The sequence below is a fragment of the Haliotis rufescens genome, unplaced genomic scaffold (genome assembly GCF_023055435.1).
Source record: "Haliotis rufescens isolate VD_foot unplaced genomic scaffold, xgHalRufe1.0.p SCAF_9, whole genome shotgun sequence".
Lineage (NCBI taxonomy): Eukaryota > Metazoa > Mollusca > Gastropoda > Lepetellida > Haliotidae > Haliotis > Haliotis rufescens.
Genome location: NW_025964383.1, coordinates 38,088,215 through 38,109,238, shown reverse-complemented (window position 1 = coordinate 38,109,238; position 21,024 = coordinate 38,088,215). Strand labels below are relative to the sequence as shown.

At 41.8% G+C, this 21,024-nt stretch overlaps 1 protein-coding gene across 15 annotated transcripts in view; it reads right to left on the bottom strand.

The window, feature by feature from the left end:
* LOC124139544 (disks large homolog 2-like) overlaps positions 1-21,024 on the bottom strand; it is a 362,823-nt gene that overhangs the window by 87,302 nt on the left and 254,497 nt on the right. For 14 of the 15 annotated variants that reach the window (XM_048391384.1, XM_048391386.1, XM_048391379.1 and 11 more), the window contains 2 exons: positions 9,321-9,459; positions 6,728-6,745 (listed from right to left, as the gene is read on the bottom strand). In XM_048391384.1, coding sequence (XP_048247341.1) covers positions 6,728-6,745; positions 9,321-9,459 — 157 coding nt within the window. The remainder of the gene's footprint in view (positions 1-6,727; positions 6,746-9,320; positions 9,460-21,024) is intronic. The other variant, XM_048391385.1, reaches the window with a different exon arrangement.

The following is a 21,024-nucleotide window of genomic DNA, read 5'->3' as shown; positions in this document are numbered from 1 at the left end:
CCATCTCCAAAAAACATTATCAGTTGCTCAGCATGAGCACATAACACCGGAAATACCAACAAATCTGAAAGTACGCAACTTAATCTCATTACTATAGTATCTGGTTATAAAAATTGTTCATTGGAGATCTGGATTTATGTTTGTGGCAATTTGACTATTACATTTCAACACAATGTTTTCGCAATCAAAATACATGTAGCATGGGAAGTCCCTATGGTGACTGGTCAAATTGTTCCATACGTCAAATATCCTGCATTAGCAATCAGCTGTACGAAAGTACTATGTGTATAGTTCTTATAAAGCTGCAACTGTAGTAACACGATATTGGAATATATTATTCCTGATAAATCAATTGTGACAATCATATCAACACATCTCACTATAAGGAGAGAGGTTTCAGAGTTGTATCTGACGGATTTCATCGGTTCTTACTATTTGTTGAGTATCATGATACCAGTAGTATCATAAGTCCTCATCGTAAAACGTATTGTATTGTGAGATGTCACTCGATACTCAGCTCTGTGGATTATTATCAAATTACAAGACTGAACAGAATTTCACAAGAATTGAGCTTCAAGTTGGAGGTCAGGCGAGGTGAAATTGGGTTTAACGTTGCATCCAAGATTATTGCACTTATATAGCGACGTGCATGCACGTGTGTGTGTGTGGCTGCTTGAACTTGTCCGGACTGATGCCGATTTATAGTGCTAGCTCACTAAGATACCATGCCGCAGTTTAACATGAATACCCCACTCAGACACAGTATACTGACTCCAAGCCAACCAGTCCTAGTTTTAGCCCCTTAATGCCGAGCGCCAGACAGGGTAACAACAAGTACCATCTTTTAGCCTCTTTTGGTATGACACAGCCGGGGATCGAACCCCAGACCTTCCGCTCTCCGGGCGGCCGCTCCACCACTAGACTACAAGCTAAAGGCTCCTGTTACAGACTGTTTAGGTTGAGACATGACCTGTCTTCCTGAATACTTCTTGAGATGATCCCCAGTTGTAGTCTTGAGGCTGAGACACATGACACGACTGCAACTACCTACAACATCTAGACTTCACAACACACATGGAGGGAGGCACACATGGGAAGGAGGACTCAGAACATCTCTTGATATCTCACACGTCATGCACAGAATTCCTGTTGGCCTGGAGGGTGGTCGGGTAGCCTAATGGTTAAAGCTTCGCTCGTCACGCTGAAGACCCGGGTTGATTCCCAACGTGGGTACAATGTGTGGAGCCCATTTCTGGTGTCCCCTGCCATGATATTGCTGGAATATTGCTAAAAGTGGCATAAAACAATACTCACTCACTCATTCACTGTTGGCCTGGTCATCTACAGGGTCGCACATCAGGGGTTTACCTAGACTTGCTCAGAGGTCATTATTTGCCCCATGTCTGAAGCAATTGTCGACAAGAATTCCCAAATTGGAATTTAAATGTTGTATGTCGTTACAGCAGTCACTAATGTTATGGCTCTGCTGAGTGGACAAGCATGTCAATGACAACAGGACCAAGAAAAGAGAAGGGGCCTTAGTGTTTTGTTTTACATTGTTGTATTGGATGAAATATTTAAACCCCCTTGACTTTATGAAAATAACGACTTTTAAGAAAGTCGCAATCTTGAACACTATTCTTTCTCACCCTTTTTTCAGCCAAGGACACTATTTACTACTGGGAGCACTTATTCATCCAGACATTTATTAATCAGGACAGTTACATTAGGAATTTGTCCAGATTCACAGGGTTATTCTGTACATAGTTTCAAGAACCGTTATGTTTGATTTGAAAGTTATTTGTGGACAAAGTAGACACAATTTATGGATAACAACTTTTTTAATACTGTGAAAAGCGACGTTTTGGTATAGATCCTTATACCATTGTTAAGCAAGGTATATATATACAACAGTATAAGAATCTGGACCGAAATGTTGCCTTTACAGTAAGTAATGAAGTTGTTATCCAACAAGTTACATGTGGAAGTGAAGCAAACTTCGTCACACTGCTGATGGCTAGCCAACATTCAATGGAATAAGGAACAAAGTGTAAAGTCCCCCTGATGACTAAGGTGTGTGGGTGTGTGGGTGTGTGGGTGTGTGGGTGTGTGGGTGTGTGTGGGTGTGTGTGGGGTGTGTGTGGGGTGTGTGTGTAAAGGGTGTGTGTTGTGTGGGTGTGTGTGGGGTTGTGTGTGTGGGGTGTGTGTGTGTGTGTGTGGGGGGGGGGGGTGGGGGGGGGGGGGGGTTGTGTGGGTGTGGGGTTGTGTGGGTGGGTGTGGGGTGTGTGGGTGGGTGTGTGTGGAGTTGTGTGGGTGTGTGTGGGGTGTGTGGGTGTGTGGGTGTGTGTGGGGTTGTGTGGGGTGTGTGGAGTTGTGTGGGTGTGTGTTGGGTGTGTGTGGGGTGTGTGTGTGTGGGGGTGTGTGTGTGTGTATGGGTGTGTGTGGGGGTGTGTGTGTAAAGGGGGTGGGTTGTGTGTGTGTGTGTGTGGGGTTGTGTGTGTGTGTGTGTGTGTTGGGGGGGGGGGGTTGTGTGGGTGTGTGGGTGTGGGGTGTGTGTGTGGGTGTGTGGGGTGTGTGTGGTGTGTGGAGTTGTGTGGGTGTGTGTTGGGTTTGTGGGTGTGTGTGGGGTGTGTGTGGGGTGTGTGTGTGTGTGTGTGTGTGTGTGTGTGTGTGTGTGTGTGTGTTGGGTGTGTGTGTGTGTGTGTGTGTGTGTGTGTGTGGGGGGGGGGGGGGGGGGGTTGTGTGGGGTGTGTGTGGGTGTGGTGTGTGTGTGTGTGTGTGGAGTTGTGTGGGTGTGTGTGGGGTTGTGTGGGGTGTGTGGAGTTGTGTGGGGTGTGTGGGTGGGTGTGGGGTTGTGTGGGGTGTGTGGAGTTGTGTGGGTGTGTGTTGGGTTTGTGGGTGTGTGTGGGTGTGTGTGTGTGTGTGTGTGTGTGGGGGGGGGGTTGTGTGGGGTGTGTGGAGTTGTGTGGAGTTGTGTGGGGTGTGTGTGGGTGTGTGGGGTGTGTGGAGTTGTGTGGGTGTGTGTGTGGTGTTTTCTATCTTACTAATTTTCAACAAGTTTCATTCATTCAGTTTCAGCAAACAAACGTCTTCTGCCTGATCAACTGTAAAAACTTCTAGCAATTGTTACATCTCTATTAAGAATCTTTGAATTTCATTGGTTAATGTATATCACTTGACAAAACAATAAATTTTAATGCTAACCTGACAATAGAAAACTGACACGTGAATGTATGGTCAAATCACATGACAGACACTGACTGTGAATATTGACTACATGATGACTATATTGACCTGTAACGTGATCAATATTGATTTCATTAGAAAGCTGCCTAGCAGCCTATGCTCATTGTAAGAAGGTGGCCCAGTCGTCTAAGGCGCCACGATTCACTGTGCAGCGTTGCGTCCCTTGGGCACGCCAGAAACCTATGATTGTGGGTTCGAATCCTGGTTCGCCTCAATTATGTTTCTAGGTTTGTCAGCACCATACCCGTGCTCGTGGGTTTCACCGAAGTGGTAAACGTCTGAAACCTGCATCACTTTGGGCTTTCCTCCCACATTAAGCTGACATGACGTGATATGACTTGAATACTATTAAAAGTGGCGTTAAACCCAACTCACTCACTCACTCACTCATTGTAAGAGGCGTCGACAGTGATACATTGGTTTGTTTGTTTGTTGTTTAATGCCACACACAGCAATATGATGACAGTCTATAAGTGAACAAGTCTGGAACAGACAATCTGGTGATTGACATCATGACACTGATCCATGAGACAGCACACAGTGAAGCAGTGAAGCAGTGAAGCAGTGAAGCAAGTTTTGTTGGTTTGTTTGTTGTTTAACGCCGCTCTCAGTAATATTCCAGCTATATGAAGGCAGTCTGTAAATAATTGAGTCTGGACCAGACAATCAAATGATTGACATCATGAGTATCGATCCACGCAATTGGGATAAGATGACATGCATCAACCAAGTCAGCGAGCCTGACCACCAGATCCTGTTAGTCGCCTCTTACGGCAAGCATAGTCGCCTTTTATGCCAAGCATGGGTTGCTGAAGACCTATTTTACCCCGGATCTTCACGGGTCCAGTGTAGCAAGTCAGTGAGCTGGACCACCTGACCCCTTAGTGGCCACCGATGACCAGCACAGATTGCTGGGGTCCAATTCCAACCCTAAATCACTAAATTACTTTTACTATTTTTATGTGAATTGTTTGATAGGGATTTCTAAGAAGTTGACGGATGACAAAGAAGACTTCATTTTACTGTAATTTCACTATTATAGTAAAATAAAGAAGTTTTTATCCTTACATTGTGTCTACTTTTATGTGTATGATTCATATGCTGTTGCTGCAGGACTTTTGTTCTTGATGACGAGGATTCATAACATCATCATCGTCTACATACATATGGACTCCTGCTCTTGAAGAGAAGGTTAACTTTATCTCCAAACAAGTTTCAGATTTATGCAGTAATGTCAAGTGAGTTAGTCTGACACAGGTAAAAACAAAACAACACAATTTCTGATGAACACAAACTTGGGGTTAGTGGAACAATCCTGCTTGGTGCTATTTCTCAGAAGTGAGTGAGTGAGTGAGTGAGTGAGTGAGTATGGTTTTATGCCTCTTTATGAAATATTCCAGCAATATCATTGCGAGGGACATCAGAAATGAGCTTCACACATTGTACCCATGTCGGGGATCGAACCCTGGTCTTTGGCGTGATGAGCGAACGCTTTAATTACTGGGCTACCCGACTTCTCAGAAGTATGATAATTTGATTAGAAAAATAATTCGTCCAAAATAAAAAAAGTCTCCATTTAAATATGATCAATCCGAAGCAGACAGCCAGTCACAAAACAGAGCTCAACATTTACGCTGACATTATTTCACATTATTTATATCCAACCTTCTGGCAAAGACAGGTCAAAAGAGACAAATCCAAAAAACAACACCATACCAATGAAAATTTAATCATTTGGGGTGCTAAAATCTTGTAAAAATTGAGACATGTTTAATACATGTTACCTAGAGACGAAATTAATACCCTCAAGTGCTGAGATCCTCACTAATATATAGTGGACTGTTGACAAGGCTTTGAAACACAAGCAAGCATGGGTGGACATTTGTGTCCCTTCAAAGCAATCATCTAACAATTGGATACTGCATTCAAACATTGGTTGTTTGTTGTTTTACACTGCAGTCGGTAATATTCCAGCTATATGACGGCGGCCTCTAAATGATTGGATTGGGACCAGGCAATTCTGGAATGAATATTGTGAGCAATGTTCAAAATCTTTGGGGTACGATGACATACCATCAACCAAGACACAGAGTCTGACCACTTGTCAGATGTATGACATCGCCTCCGACAACCAGCATAGGTTGCTGGGGACCTACTCCGGCCCGGATCTTCATGGGTCCAGAGTCTGACCACTTGTCAGATGTATGACATCGCCTCCTACAACCAGCATAGGTTGCTGGGGACCTACTCAGGCCCTGATCTTCACGGGTCCAGAGTCTGACCACTTGATCCATGACATCGCCTCCGACAACCAGCATAGGTTGCTGGGGACCCACTCCGGCCTGGATCTTCACGGGTCCAGAGTCTGACCACCTGATCCATGACATCGCCTCCTACAACCAGCATAGGTTGCTGGGGACCTACTCCGGCCTGGATCTTCACAGGGTCCAGAGTCTGACCACTTGATCCATGACATCGCCTCCGACAACCAGCATAGGTTGCTGGGGACCTACTCCGGCCTGGATCTTCACAGGGTCCAGAGTCTGACCACTTGATCCATGACATCGCCTCCGACAACCAGCATAGGTTGCTGGGGACCTACTCTACCCGTGAATCCCAAAGGTCTAACTGCCTAGCTTCGTTATCTTCATGATGGATGTGGTTGAGTGAGTGAGTTTGGTTTTACGCCTTATTTAGCAATATTCCAGCAATATCACGGCGGGGGACACCAGAAATGTGATCGACTTTGAGAACAAATCTAATGTATTTCTTTGCACATGCAAGCATCACTATGTATAACCAACCTGAAGCATCAAATGTCGTAGTTTTGAATTTTGGTAATACTTTACAAAAATATAGATTAAACAATTTGAAAATAATTATTTTGAATGTTCCAACTGGTGTTTGATCCCAAACATTGTTTCTCACAACAAAATAAACTGTTAGTGTTACAACACAGTTGTTGTGTTATGTCAAGTTTATCAAACATTTTCCTCGTGAGTCAAACTTCTGAAATAGGTTTATTCAGTTCCATGAAACTTCTTGTCCAACATTGATCTAGAACGTTAGTTTCATCTTGAACCCACACTAAATAAATTATGTGAGTTGTAAGATTTCTGTGATTTGCTGTCAAACTCATTTGAAATTGTTATGTGCTATTAAAGCAAAACCTGTTAGATCATTCTGTGATCAGAACTAAACATGTTAGATATTTTCTGTGATCTAAATCAAACATGTTAGATATTTTTCCGTGATCTAAATCAAACATGTTAGATATTTTTCCGTGATCTAAATCAAACATGTTAGAAAACTTCTGTGATCTAAGTCATACACAGAGTTACGAAAATGTCTGTGACCTAAAACATTGTTAGACTATTTCTGTGTCCAACACTCAAACATCGAGTCAGGAATTGTGATCTAAGGTCACACACGAGGACATCAAGGGAGGTAATGCACTGGTTAGAAGAACACATAGACTCACCCTGGAATCGGCAATCGGCTAGAAAACAAACGCCAACCAAGATTACAAATATTGCACAGACAGTCACACATCGCAGAGACACAGGTCAGAGGTCACGAAAAGAATACAATCGCATGGACACACGTGTGAGAACAGTTGTTAACTGTATACACACACAGACAGTGAGAACCTTGCGGAGAATAGTTCAGGTTTACATGGCACTCCACAACAGGAGAGTCGAGTGTCAAGGAACATTTCAATGAAAGTCGTAGTTGAGATGAGAGTGTGACAGCGGTTGATAACGCAGCAACAGATTGAGTGAGTGAGTTCAGATTTATGGTGCTTTTAGCAATATTCTCACATTATCACAGCAGGGGACACAAGAAATGGGCTTCACACATTGTACCCATGTTCAGCACCAACCCAGGAAGAGTGAACGCTGTAACCACTAGGCTACCAACACTGTTAACAAACTCTTAACTGCCCAAACTGCTGTTCAAAATTTATGGTTTTGAAAATTAACAAGAAAATTGAAGTATTTCTGTGAATACCACCACCATCACACAACCCATCACACTGTAGGAAACTTGTTGACAACACAGATGTACATGTATCATGAACCAATAGGCCACACTAATAGTTTCAACAACTGACAATGTTCTTGTAAATGTAAATGCTAGAACATTGCAAACCCTTCTGAAGTTTACCTTTGTAATGGAAATGTATTGCAAAATATTGTTTCCAGCAAAGACATGCTATCAAGCATTGATAAACATCCGAATCAGAACTGTCACTTTGATTGCAGATGAGGTAGAGATAAAAAGTATAGTTGTTGAATGCCTTTGAGCATGCATATTTCAATGATAAAATACCAGCATTTTGAAGAACGTTGATAATGGAACAAATGTTGAAAAGACAGAATGCAATAACATCCCAAAGAAAACAGATGAGAGAAAACGTTTACTGAATATTTTAATAATCTCCATACATCAGTCTCCCCACCCAAGGCCAACAGCCATTACTCTACAGAGTGAGTGAGTGAGATTTTACACCTCTTTTAGCAGTATGGTACCAAAATGGCCGGGCATGGATGAGATTCAAAACTTGTACCCATGTAGAAAATGAAACCTTGTTTTTTGTTAGATAAGCAAACACCTTATCCTCAAGGCTAACCTGCGGATGTTACACACTGAGGGTTTTCAAGGAACGTATTTATCTCTTTTAGTGAGTGAGTGAGTGAGTATGGTTTTACGCCGCTTTTAGCAATATTCCAGCAATATCATGGCGGGGGACACCAGAAATGGGCTTCACACATTGTACCCATGTCGGGAATCATACCCGGGTCTTCGGCGTGACGAGCGAACGCTATAACCACTAGGCTACCCGACCGCCCCATCTCTTTTAGACATACTGCACCAACATTAAGCATCAGACATTCTTCCCAAACATCCACCAGCTCTTTAGTTGTCTAATTTTTTGCCTCTCCTGCTCCGACTTGGGCCATCATTTCCACATATAAAGATTGAGTTCCAGCAATTTTCCAGCAATTTTTCAGAATAACGTTACCATAAATATTTTGATAATGTTGACTTCAGAGAAAGTTGCAACAGCAATTCAAGTTTTCTATTTAAAACACTTTGAAAAGCTTCTTTTTGACTTCAAAGAGTGCTTTTAACTTGAGGCTTGATACCAAAAAAAGTATCTATTTTTGTGGAGTTATTGAATATTTTTGATCACGTTAAATGTTAAAAGACTTTTAATTAAATGTCACAATCCATCACTGTGCTCTTGACTTTATTAATACTCAAACAGAATAATATTTTTTTTATACATTTGAAAAGACATTTTGAGACCAAGAATTGTAGCACAGTATTCGATTTAGTTTTGTCCTTTCGGTTTGAGGTAATCACAAAAGCACACAGTGGAAACTAGAAATGAACTCTTTAAGTTTCACCTGTGCTGGGATTCAAACCCTGGTTATGTCGGTAGATAACTAACACTCTTCCTACTGAACCTATGGTTGACAGATGCAGCAACAACATCTTTAAAAGATGGGAACAGAAGATGAGCAACATCAAGGTAATGCATTCAAACAGTGATTGTTTTCAATTAAACCCCCCAAAAGAATATTTACTCTTAACTCTTTCGACACCGCAGGCTGATCCACTGGCCAAAGACATGAGTCCCAAGACACTACAGGCTGGTACACCAGCCAAACCCCACAGCCAATTCTATTGAACTCAAATTTCAAACCCTTCTGCCAATTCTATTTAACTCCAATTTCAAAACCCCGCAGCCAATTCTATTTAACCCAAATTTCAAACCCTTCTGCTAATTCTATTTAACTCCAATTTCAAAACCCCACAGCCAATTCTATTGAACTCAAATTTCAAACCCCTCAACCAGTTCTATTGGAGCCAAACCTCAAAGTCCACAGTAAAGGGGGTTGCTATTGAACCCAAATCAACCCAACAACCCAAACAAAAACCACCCAGCCAATTTTACCGTTTCCAAATTCTTTGATTCCCACTTATACCACAGCACCAAGGCTTGAAGTGATTAGCTGAGCGTCTGATGTATGGAGATTAGAGAGAAATGGAGTTGTCTCCCTTACCTGGGAGGTTCCTCTGCTTCTGTCCTTTCCCCATCTAACTGGTCCGTACTGGAGGCGGCTGTGTTGAGGACTTTCGGCGGCGTCACGGGGAATGGCGATGTGTTGCCGCTCGTTATTGATACCGGCTCTGTGGAATGACCTGCATGGAAAATAACAGAAAAAATACATGAAAAAACAATCATCAATTCATACATCGAGATCCTAGTGAGTTGGATTTTAAGCCACTTTTTAGCAATATTACAGCAATATTACAGCGGCGACACCAGAAATGGGCTTCACACACTGTACCCATGTGGAGAATCGAACCCGGGTCATCAGCGTGATGAGCGAACGCTTTAACCACTAGGCTACCCCACTGCCCCTCGAGATGTCAAATGTTCCATCTAGATTAACTTTGAACAACACTGTTATCAGCTATTATCATCAGCTATGTTACTGGGAAAGTCTTAACACCCTCAAAACCACATCTTGTTTCTTTTAAAACAATAAACAATCATCAGCGATCATTGCTGACTGCTTCTACAAGATGATTCTTAAATGTCCCGTGTTTGGGTGAATCAGGTACAAGATATTGTGTCCTGTACACATACAAACTGGGAATGGATGCAAATAACTTAATCTGCAAGTCCAAAAGTATAGCTGTTTATAATGATTCAAGTTATCAACATTGCAGACAGCATGATAGACAGAGCTCACATTTTTATTCTGGTAAGAAATACATTCAAAGTTCAGGGTGTCTATTGAAGGTGTGCAACGATATGACATCAACTCAATTCTTGGAGCATGACACATTGCCGTCTGGGACTGTATTTGTGCCAAAATTTATTAAAATAAATTTAAATTAAACAAGAGTTTGCCACTAATGTGGCTATATCCCCTGCTCCTGTTACAGAATTTATGACATTATTAAATCTAAACAAACCCTAACCTGTTTTTAACCGAGGTGGAACTTGTCATGGAAATTGTTACAAAAAGAAGAGTTTAGAACCTAAGTCCATCCTCTTGCCATGGAAACGTAAAAAATAGATATTTCTAAAATTTCTAAATAGCATAACAGTTCAGCATGTACCTGACAAACCTGCAAAGTTTCATGAAAACATATTGAACGGTTTATGAGTTATGCTCCGGAAACGAACCCTACCCTCACACAACCTAAGTCCATCTTGTTGCCATGGAAATGTAAAAAATAAAAAATTCTAAAATTTCTAAGTAGCAAAAGGCACCACTTCAGCATGTACTTGACAGACCTGCAAAGTTTCATGAAAAAATATTAAACGGTTTCTGAGTTATGCTCCGGAAAAAACGTGACGGAAAGAGCCCGTTTCTATATCTATATCTATAATTATTAATTTGCAAAATGTTTTCAATTAACTGCTGAAATGTGCTCAGACCAAGGCTACCCTACACAGGATTCAAACCTCTTAAACAAATGGGATGTCATCTGCGGTGGAAACAAGTTTGTTAAGTTTCATCTACATTGTAAAAACACCCCTGGAAAAACATGCTGAACCCATGTACTGCACATGTACTTAATTGTATTACACTCTGATAACGAACCACCGAGTAAGGAGTCCTGAATTACCAAAATCAACTTTTTCAAAATGGCTGCCAGGCTGCCATATTGAACTCAGGATTCAAACCTCTTGAACGATTGGGGTGTCATCATTGGTGGGAACACGTATGTCAAGTCTCATCTTCATCGGTCCAGTCGTCTCTGAGAGGGAGATGCATGACGGATGTCAGACAAATAGGATATTACTGAAACCAGGGTCATCTAGGACTCCAAACTGAGTGCCTTTGTCAGCCAAACTTGGATTGTTGTGAAGCTATTTTTTCCTTAACTTCAGAAGTATTCTATCATAAAATTGCATTTAATGTAAAATTAAGCATTAAAGCCTCTCAGTCTGTACTGATCCTGTTATCAGTGAAATACAGGTCCCCACAACCAATCCATCACATTGGTATATATTATCATCCCTGTATTAACATCAATTCTACCATGAATTTGGATTGGTCAATCAGGGGCTATTAAATCACAATAAACCCCCTCTGATTGAAACAGCTGGTTTGACGGCCGCTTCACCGCGGAAGCTAATATTCGTAGAATGGTACTATTTTCAGTCATTGTCGGTAGGCGTATTTAAATAATTATATCTGCAATTACAGGTTACAAAATGCACAGATGCGGTTAATACAATATACAAAGGATGTGTGGCAATACATTTTGTGCAGAAAAACACGACAGAAATCAACAAAGGGAATGTATTTACGTTTTGGAGACAACAGAGAGCTTGGAATTTTGGCGCTTTTCTATATATGACTGTGACGTCATATCTTTTGCGTCACAATGAGCGGCATGACGTCATAATGGTGAAGTGCGATGTAGAGCGAAAGCCTTGCAAAGCTTGCTTTGTTTTCTTTAGGGATGCCCACCTCATGTTTGCTTACCAAGTTGCCGTGCTTATATGCTTCCAATGCCTGTCATATGTTCGATTGAAGTATTACGGTATAAACAAACTGCTTAAGGATATACAGCACCATATTTTTTTTCCGGTGATTCCGTAATTCAGATCGATAAAGGCACTCAAAACACTGAACTCAACCCATGACGCTTCACTCAGTATATTTGCTAACACCAAAGAGTTCGCATTTTATTTAGTCATGGTAGTTGCGCGTTCGGTTCCAAATTCAATTTAGCGGGGTTAAATCTACAGGTAACCTAGCTCTACATTGAAAACACAGTATGTTTATCTCCTAATTGGGAATGTTTACTGACACTTGCTGAATATCAGCCTCTGAATATATCTAGATAATCCCTGGCAGCTTTCTTCACTTTCAGTCAGGTGAGCTAAAAATGTGAGGGGAAGCATTTCATTTTTTTAAACAACTGTTGAGGCAAACGCATCATGACTGTTGAGTGATGTCACATCCGGACCGGTCCTGCCCCAATAGGAAACGGTTTTGTGTTTGGAAGAGCAGATCAGTAGTAGAATGGTCAATTTCAACCGCCGCAAATCTGCTCTATCGTATTGCTGATTTCTGATCATTGATGCATGACCATATCTTAATAATTTCATCAAAACAAAAGTTTTACACAAAGTGTTTTCTTCATCTGTAGGTGAGTGAGTGAGTTGGGTTTAACAATATTTGGGTTTGAACAATATTCCAGTTATATCTCGGCATGTCAGCCTAATGTGGGAGGAAAGCCTGAATTTATGCAGGTCTGACGTTTACCACTTTGGTGAAACCCACGAGTTCGAGTATGGTGCTGACAAACATGGAAACATAATCGGGGCGAACTGGGAATCGAACTCACAAACAAGATTAATGGCGTGCCCAAGGGACAATACTCAGCACAGCAAATTACAGCACATGGGTGACTGGGGCACCAGTGCCATCATCTGGAGGTACTTGGGGGCAAAAACATTATGTAAGGCTGGGGTGTTTTAAATACTAAACAATTTCAATTTACCTTATGTGAAGGAGATCCAGCTCAAGGTTACAGACAGACTGAGTCTGGCAGCAGTGGAGGGGTGGGGTTAAGAGCCTCTGAAAGATCAGACTGGACCGAGATGTAAGTGTGATTACGTACAGACTGAGTCTGGCAGCAGTAGAGGGGTGGGGTTAAGAGCCTCTGAAAGATCAGACTGGACCGAGATGTAAGTGTGATTATGCACAGACTGAGTCTGGCAGCAGTGGAGGGGTGGGGTTAAGAGCCTCTGAAAGATCTGACTGGACCTAGATGTAAGTGTGATTATGCACAGACTGAGTCTGGCAGCAGTGGAGGGGTGGGGTTAAGAGCCTCTGAAAGATCAGACTGGACCGAGATGTAAGTGTGATTACACACAGACTGAGTCTGGCAGCAGTAGAGGGGTGGGGTTAAGAGCCTCTGAAAGATCTGACTGGACCTAGATGTAAGTGTGATTATGCACAGACTGAGTCTGGCAGCAGTGGAGGGGTGGGGTTAAGAGCCTCTGAAAGATCTGACTGGACCTAGATGTAAGTGTGATTATGCACAGACTGAGTCTGGCAGCAGTGGAGGGGTGGGGTTAAGAGCCTCTGAAAGATCAGACTGGACCTAGATGTAAGTGTGATTACACACAGACTGAGTCTGGCAGCAGTGGAGGGGTGGGGTTAAGAGCCTCTGAAAGATCAGACTGGACCGAGATGTAAGTGTGATTACACACAGACTGAGTCTGGCAGCAGTGGAGGTGTGGGGTTAAGAGCCTCTGAAAGATCAGACTGGACCGAGATGTAAGTGTGATTACGTACAGACTGAGTCTGGCAGCAGTAGAGGGGTGGGGTTAAGAGCCTCTGAAAGATCAGACTGGACCGAGATGTAAGTGTGATTACGTACAGACTGAGTCTGGCAGCAGTAGAGGGGTGGGGTTAAGAGCCTCTGAAAGATCAGACTGGACTGAGATGTAAGTGTGATTACACACAGACTGAGTCTGGCAGCAGTGGAGGGGTGGGGTTAAGAGCCTCTGAAAGATCAGACTGGACCGAGATGTAAGTGTGATTACACACAGACTGAGTCTGGCAGCAGTAGAGGGGTGGGGTTAAGAGCCTCTGAAAGATCAGACTGGACCGAGATGTAAGTGTGATTACACACAGACTGAGTCTGGCAGCAGTGGAGGGGTGGGGTTAAGAGCCTCTGAAAGATCAGACTGGACCAAGATGTAAGTGTGATTACACACAGACTGAGTCTGGCAGCAGTGGAAGGGTGGGGTTAAGAGCCTCTGAAAGATCAGACTGGACCGAGATGTAAGTGTGATTACACACAGACTGAGTCTGGCAGCAGTGGAGGGGTGGGGTTAAGAGCCTCTGAAAGATCAGACTGGACCGAGATGTAAGTGTGATTACACACAGACTGAGTCTGGCAGCAGTGGAGGGGTGGGGTTAAGAGCCTCTGAAAGATCAGACTGGACCGAGATGTAAGTGTGATTACACACAGACTGAGTCTGGCAGCAGTGGAGGGGTGGGGTTAAGAGCCTCTGAAAGATCAGACTGGACCGAGATGTAAGTGTGGATTTACCCACCATGAAAACAAAGTGACAAAAATGGATGATTCCAAAATCCAACAAAACATAAAAATTGTCCTTTACGAAAGGGTGTGACCTAAACAGTTATTTCAGATTGAAATGGACATTTGGAATGCTGCATTATTATATTTAATTTAACGCAAAATAATGTATTTTCATTTTCTCTGACACTGACTGACATTTGACAGAATACACAAGGGCCTGGAGCATAATTATGTCATAGTTATGAAATAACTTTTTCAACTCAAATACAACTATACACAGGCATCAGGTACGGTAACCTTAGCTCATGATAGTTTGAGAATTACATTTCAGCATCTCCCCTTTCCATTCATTTAGCATTCTTTTCTCATTGAATTTTATGTGAAGATCCGGGCTTAAATAGGTCTTCAGCAACCCATGCTTGCCGTAAAAGGCGACTATGCTTGTCATAACAGGCGACTAACAGGATCGGGTGGTCAGACTCACTGACTTGGGTGAAGCATGTCACCGATCCCAATTGCGTGGATTGATGCTCATGATGTCAATCACTGTATTTTCTGGTCCAGACTTGATTATTTACAGACCGCCGTCATATAGCTGGAATATTGCTGAGTGCGGCTTAAAGAACAAACCAAGCCAAACTCATTGAATTTTATGTCTTTGCACATCCTTAACCATTAAATTGTGTTACAAATGTGTAACTTCCTTCTGCATTCTTCAGCCATTCATACATGAGGCAGAGCAAACAAATGTGGTACAAAGTCCTCAATGAACACCATCTCATTCACATGGCTGGACAGGACATAAGCAAGTACCTGTTCCTCATTATAAGGACAGTGGAAGTCCTCAATGAACAGTATCTCATTCACATGGCAGGACAGGACATAAGCAAGCACCTGTTCCCCATTATAAGGACAGTGGTGTCTCCCCATAAGGCTACAGCTGCATTAAGCACTTGTTAATGTAGAGTTTGGTCACACAGATTGACAACAGTCTGAGCATAGATAAGGTTTTCCAGGTTGACAGGTGTGGTCTCCCTGTTGACACAGGTATGCTGGTCTTGTTATGGGTACCGTAGTACCTCCAAGATGATGTCGGGAATTGTACACTGTTGTCACATGAGTGAGTGAGTGAGTGAGTGAGTGAGTGAGTGAGTGAGTGAGTGGGTGGGTGGGTGGGTGGGTGGGTGAGTGAGTGAGTGAGTGAGTGAGTGAGTGAGTGAGTACTTCTACTGCCACTGTCTCTCCTACAGCCCAACTGCTTACATTCAAACAAAGCAAACTCCACCTCCAAATTAATTAATTAATTTTTTTCAAAATATATTTGTTTTCTACTCTATTTCAATACTTTTACATCAATTGATTTAACATCAACCCAAACTGACATTTTCTATTTTGCTTCCTGCAAAGGACAATTCAAAGAAAGACAAAACACAAAACTGATGAGGGCCAAGCATCATATTATGTGTTCTTTTGATACCAAAATTATTGCCATATTAATAAAAAATAAAAAAAATAAAATAATGATGAAAAATAATAATAAAATACAAAATATTTAAAAAAAATAAAATAACTAATAACACAAAATAAATAATATAATAAATATATCTTTAAATCAAATAAAATAAATCAGATGATATCAGAACACTCCAACCTTTCTAAAAGGACTTAACTCACAACCAAAATAGACAGCACATCCGAAACCCAAGTGATAGATACAACTGTACTCAATCTCTGTCACAGCACACTGACAAGATGGTTTATCTTGCTACAAACTGATACGTGCTGCAGCCATGACTATCTGCCAACCCCTGCTCACATTAACCCACAAGTCACACATAAAACCCATGGCACATTATAACTGCCACCAAACTCATCCCACATCAGTGCTCCTGCCCACCTCATCAACCATGTCCACCGACAACACTATAATGTACTGTAAATGCTTCTATGATAACATGTACGAATGACATGGTGATGTGAAAGTTTCGTAACATTGATCACAGTGATAAACATTTGATGGCACGGTGTGGTATCGGATATATACACCACATGTCAATCAATATTCACTGACTATAGCCATAATGATTGCAATGCAGTAAAATGGACTGTATCCGTTTTGCAGAAAGTGTTTATCAATACCCACGCAATGTCTAGACAGGGTTTATTAGCTATTATATACTGCTCAACATTTGGTAAAGGAACTGAGAAATATAATCCTCTCTGGACCAACAGCATCCAAGGTCATGCTCCACAAAGTGATCTTAGTGTTATGAACATCATAAGTCTATGTAAAACATGGAAGTACGACCACCTTAGCGCTAAGATTGCATTGTTGAACAGACCCGTGAAGATCCGGGGTAGAATAGCTCTTCAGGAACCCATACTTGCCGTAAAAGGCAACCATGCTTGTCGTAAGAGGCGACTAACTTGATGGGGTGGTCAGGCTCGCTGACTTGGTTGATGCATGTCATCGTATCCCAATTGCGTGGATCAATGCTCATGATGTCAATCACTGAATTGTCTGGTCTATACTCTATATACAGCTGTCACATAGCTGGAATATTGCTGAGCGTTGCGTTAAACAACAATTAAACAAAACAAACAAAGCATTGTTGAACAGGGCCGAAAATTTGAGCAATCAGTTGTATGATGAAAATAGGAATATCCCTATCAAAAGTTGTGTAGTATATTTGTGCACTGTATCTTACACAACTGTTAACCCTTTATCTTGAGAGGGGAAGTCCTCGCTATCCTATGCTTTGAGCAGCTGAACGGGGATGGGCTGGACAGGTTTGATTCAGGGTATTTCTGTGTCACATCATGCAGATAATATCAATTACAGTTTCCATAGCAGACAAGCAGCCAGGATCATAGTCTGTCACCCAGACCCTGAAACAAATATATCCAATAGGGTCCATTCAAGTCTATAATGTTCGGCAAGTCTAGATTACTGCAGTATCAGTATCAGAAAATGAAGAAAGTCTCTGGGCTCCTTTTTATTATATTTTATAACTACAATTTAACAACTGTTTTTTCTGTAAAATATGTTCATTTCAGAGACTAGATGCTAGTCTACCAGGATCACACAGCCCACGCTGTGACCATTAAAACTCCTGCAGTTTAACACAGACCTACGCTCAGGGATTAGTCTGTCTTGCAGACCCTGATACAAATATACCAAATACAGCCCATGCAAGTCTATAATGTTTGGCAAGTCTAGACTACTGAAGAGAGTTTCTGGGCTCCTTTTTAGTATATTTCTTTTAACATAATTGAACAACTGTTCTTTTCTGTACGATATGTTAATTTAAGAGACTAGATGTCAGTCTACTCAGGGATCTACCTTTGCCTGTAAAACTTGGAGTCAAGTGGACTCTCAGTAACACATTGTTGGGGTAGAAGGCATTAAAATGAGGTCCCTGGGTCACCACTCCACCAACGTCCAATATATAACATGTGCCATGCCATCTCTGCAAAGGTGCAAAGGTGCAAACTCTGCACAGCGAATTGCAGTGCCTTAGACGACTGGGCCACCTGTGCCCCCGTATCTGGTAAAAACCCTGTCAGTCCTCATGCTGCGTTGACGTTTGTGTCGGGGAATGATCTGTTGAACTGTTCCCTAAACACTGTCATTAGACAGGATGAAAGTGCTGATGAAAAAAAGATAAAAGAGACCCCAAAAAACCTTGACTTGCTAGAGGTAGAAACTATTTTTCTTTGGTAACATTTCTAAAAGTTCAAAGGATACATTTCAATAGCTACATGTACTTCACTGAGGACTTCAAGGGTTAACAATAAACAAACACGGTTAACTCTTGCTATGCAGAGTCACAACCATGCCTCGTTATAAAGCAAAACGGGAAGCAGAACCCCTTCAAATTCATCATGTGAAACCAACAACTGACAAATTGACAAAGTAATAAGTCAAGCAACATACATCAAAACTTCACTCAACAGCATCCATGTCCCCCACAAAAGTAAAATGTTTCTGGTCGATTTTTTCCAGTAAGTATGGTAAATATCAAAGGTCAAAGGTCATTCTGAGTGCATGCATGAACTCTGACAGGTCAAGGTCAAATTTTCAACAAAACCAGTTTGGGAGGAGCAGTGTGTCATTGTCATGTGTGGGTGCAATGCGTGAGGTGCTATAGATAGTGTAGCCAGTAGGTATTATAAGTGTTTATTGCTCGGCTGTGTCTAAATACCAGCTAACAATCAGTATGTGAAAATGTCTTGTGGATCAATTTATGGATGTTAAAAGTTTGCTGAGAGAGACATATTGGTTTTGCGTGGCAAACATTCAAAGGAGTATTTTCAAATGATATATGTGCTTTCAAGGTATTTTTTATTCTCTGAACTATGTACAAGTGGAACTGCTGTATAAACAATTTTTTATTTTTCGTTTCGCTGCATGATAGTGAGAGCAACTTTTTTATTCCTTCTTAAGACTATAGTGAGTGAGTGAGTGAGTATGGTTTTACGCCATTTTTAGCAGTATTCCAGCAATATCACGGCGGGGGACACCAAAAATGGGCTTCACACATTGTACCCATGTCAGGAATCGAACCCGGGTCTTCGGAGTGACGTGCGAACGCTTTAACCACAAGGCTACCCAACCGCCCCCTTAAAACTATAACCTGGTGACATCAGTTTCACTTGAATAAGGAAGACCTGTTTCTTCAGTCGTTTAAAATGAATACCCAGATTTTTATGTCAAAACTGTCTTAAATAAGTGGATGCATTCTAAATGTAAACATTTCATAACCAATTCTAAGAATTTAATTCTGAGTTCATATCTTCAATATTCACATCAAACTGTATGTGCTTGAGACTTATGATGAAATATTTTCAACAAAATACATCTTTCAAGCACATCTTAATTGTCCCAACTTGTTCTGGCTTCTAAAACAGCCCCGCTTGATGGGTCTGTGTGGGACTGAGGGCTGACAGTGTGTGTGGGGAGTTCCTGGTACAGTCTGTATCCCCATCACACATATGGTGAACAAGTCATCTCCCCCACTTCACCGCACCTCATAAAATCATAATTTTCTGCCTCGCAAACATATTCCTTTACCGTACACAACAGAAAAAATAAAAACTGTCCTTCTATTTTCATATCAATCTTTCTCCTTTCTTAACTGCCACTCTAATCAATTTCCAATCGTATTGGTTAACTTCCTATTATAATTTCTGGTTCACCAAATATATTAACTTTTTCATAAATAAGGTTTTCCCATTAAATTCAAAGTCTAAATTCAACTTCTTAAAACTCTTAATTTAATCCCATGGTTTTTCTGTCATGTAATTATTCTCTCCTCCCCCCACCCCCTCCTCTACACACACACACATCAGACAGTTATATCTGGCCATACTCAATACCAATCATATAAAATAACACCCCCCCACCCCCATCAGACAGTTATATCTGGCCATACTCAATACCAATCATATAAAATAACCCCCTGCCACCCCCATCCCCAACCACACACACACCATCAGACAGTTATATCTGGCCATACTCAATACCAATCATATAAAATATCCCACCGCCACCCCCATCCCCAACCCCACACATACACCAACATCAGACAGTTATATCTAGCCATACTCAATACCAATCATATAAAATAACCCCCTGCCACCCCTATCCCCAACCACACACACAACATCAGACAGTTATATGTGGCCATACTCAATACCAATCATATAAAATAACCCCCTGCCACCCCCATCCCCAACCACACACACACCATCAGACAGATATATGTGGCTATACCTTCCCCCATCAGAGAAGTCTGGCTACAAATGAGCAAACAAACAAACAGAACAAGTAATGGTGTAATATGTGAACAAAAAAGCATGCAAAAATAGGTTCATGTGTTTTTATTACAAAACTGAAGAAATACAAAATCATGTGGAAACAACTCATTATACAAGACATCTAGAGAGCCATGCCTGAGGTGAGAGGAAGTCAAGAGGAGACGAGAGAGGCGGCAGGACGAGCTGTGACATGCTAAATAAGCTCGGTGCTGCTAGTGGTTAATCAGTACAGAAAAGTAGATAACAGAATGACAGATCGAGATTATCTGCCTTATCTTAAATGAGTGAGTGAGTGAGTGAGTGAGAGGTTATACGCTTCTTTTAGCAATATTCCATCAATATCACGGCAGGGAGACCAGGAATTGTACCAGTGTGGGGAATCGAACCCTGGTTTACGGCATGATGAGCCACATGACGTCCCCACCACCCTCTTGGGACTACAGGTTGTAGAGATCCGAATGACCAGGGTCCTAGTCTGGGGTTGAGTCTGTCCCCAGTACCCTATGCTTGTCAGAGTGAGTGTGAGCGAGTTTGGTTTTACGCCGCTTTTAGCAATATTCCAGCAATATCACGGCGGGGGACACCAGAAATGGGCTTCACATATTGTACCCATTTCGGGATTCGAACCCGGGTCTTCGGCGTGAAGAGCGAACGCTTTAACCACTAGGCTACCCGACCGCCCCCAATGCTTGTCTGAAAGGACACCACGAGTACCTTACAGTTGGACTGGGGTTGAATCTGTCCCAAGTACCCAATGTTTGCCATAAACCCAGCTGAAGTACCTTGTGGTTAATCTGGGTTTCAGTTGATCCCCATACCCTATGCACATTTCTTTAAATTTAAAAAAAAATCAATCAA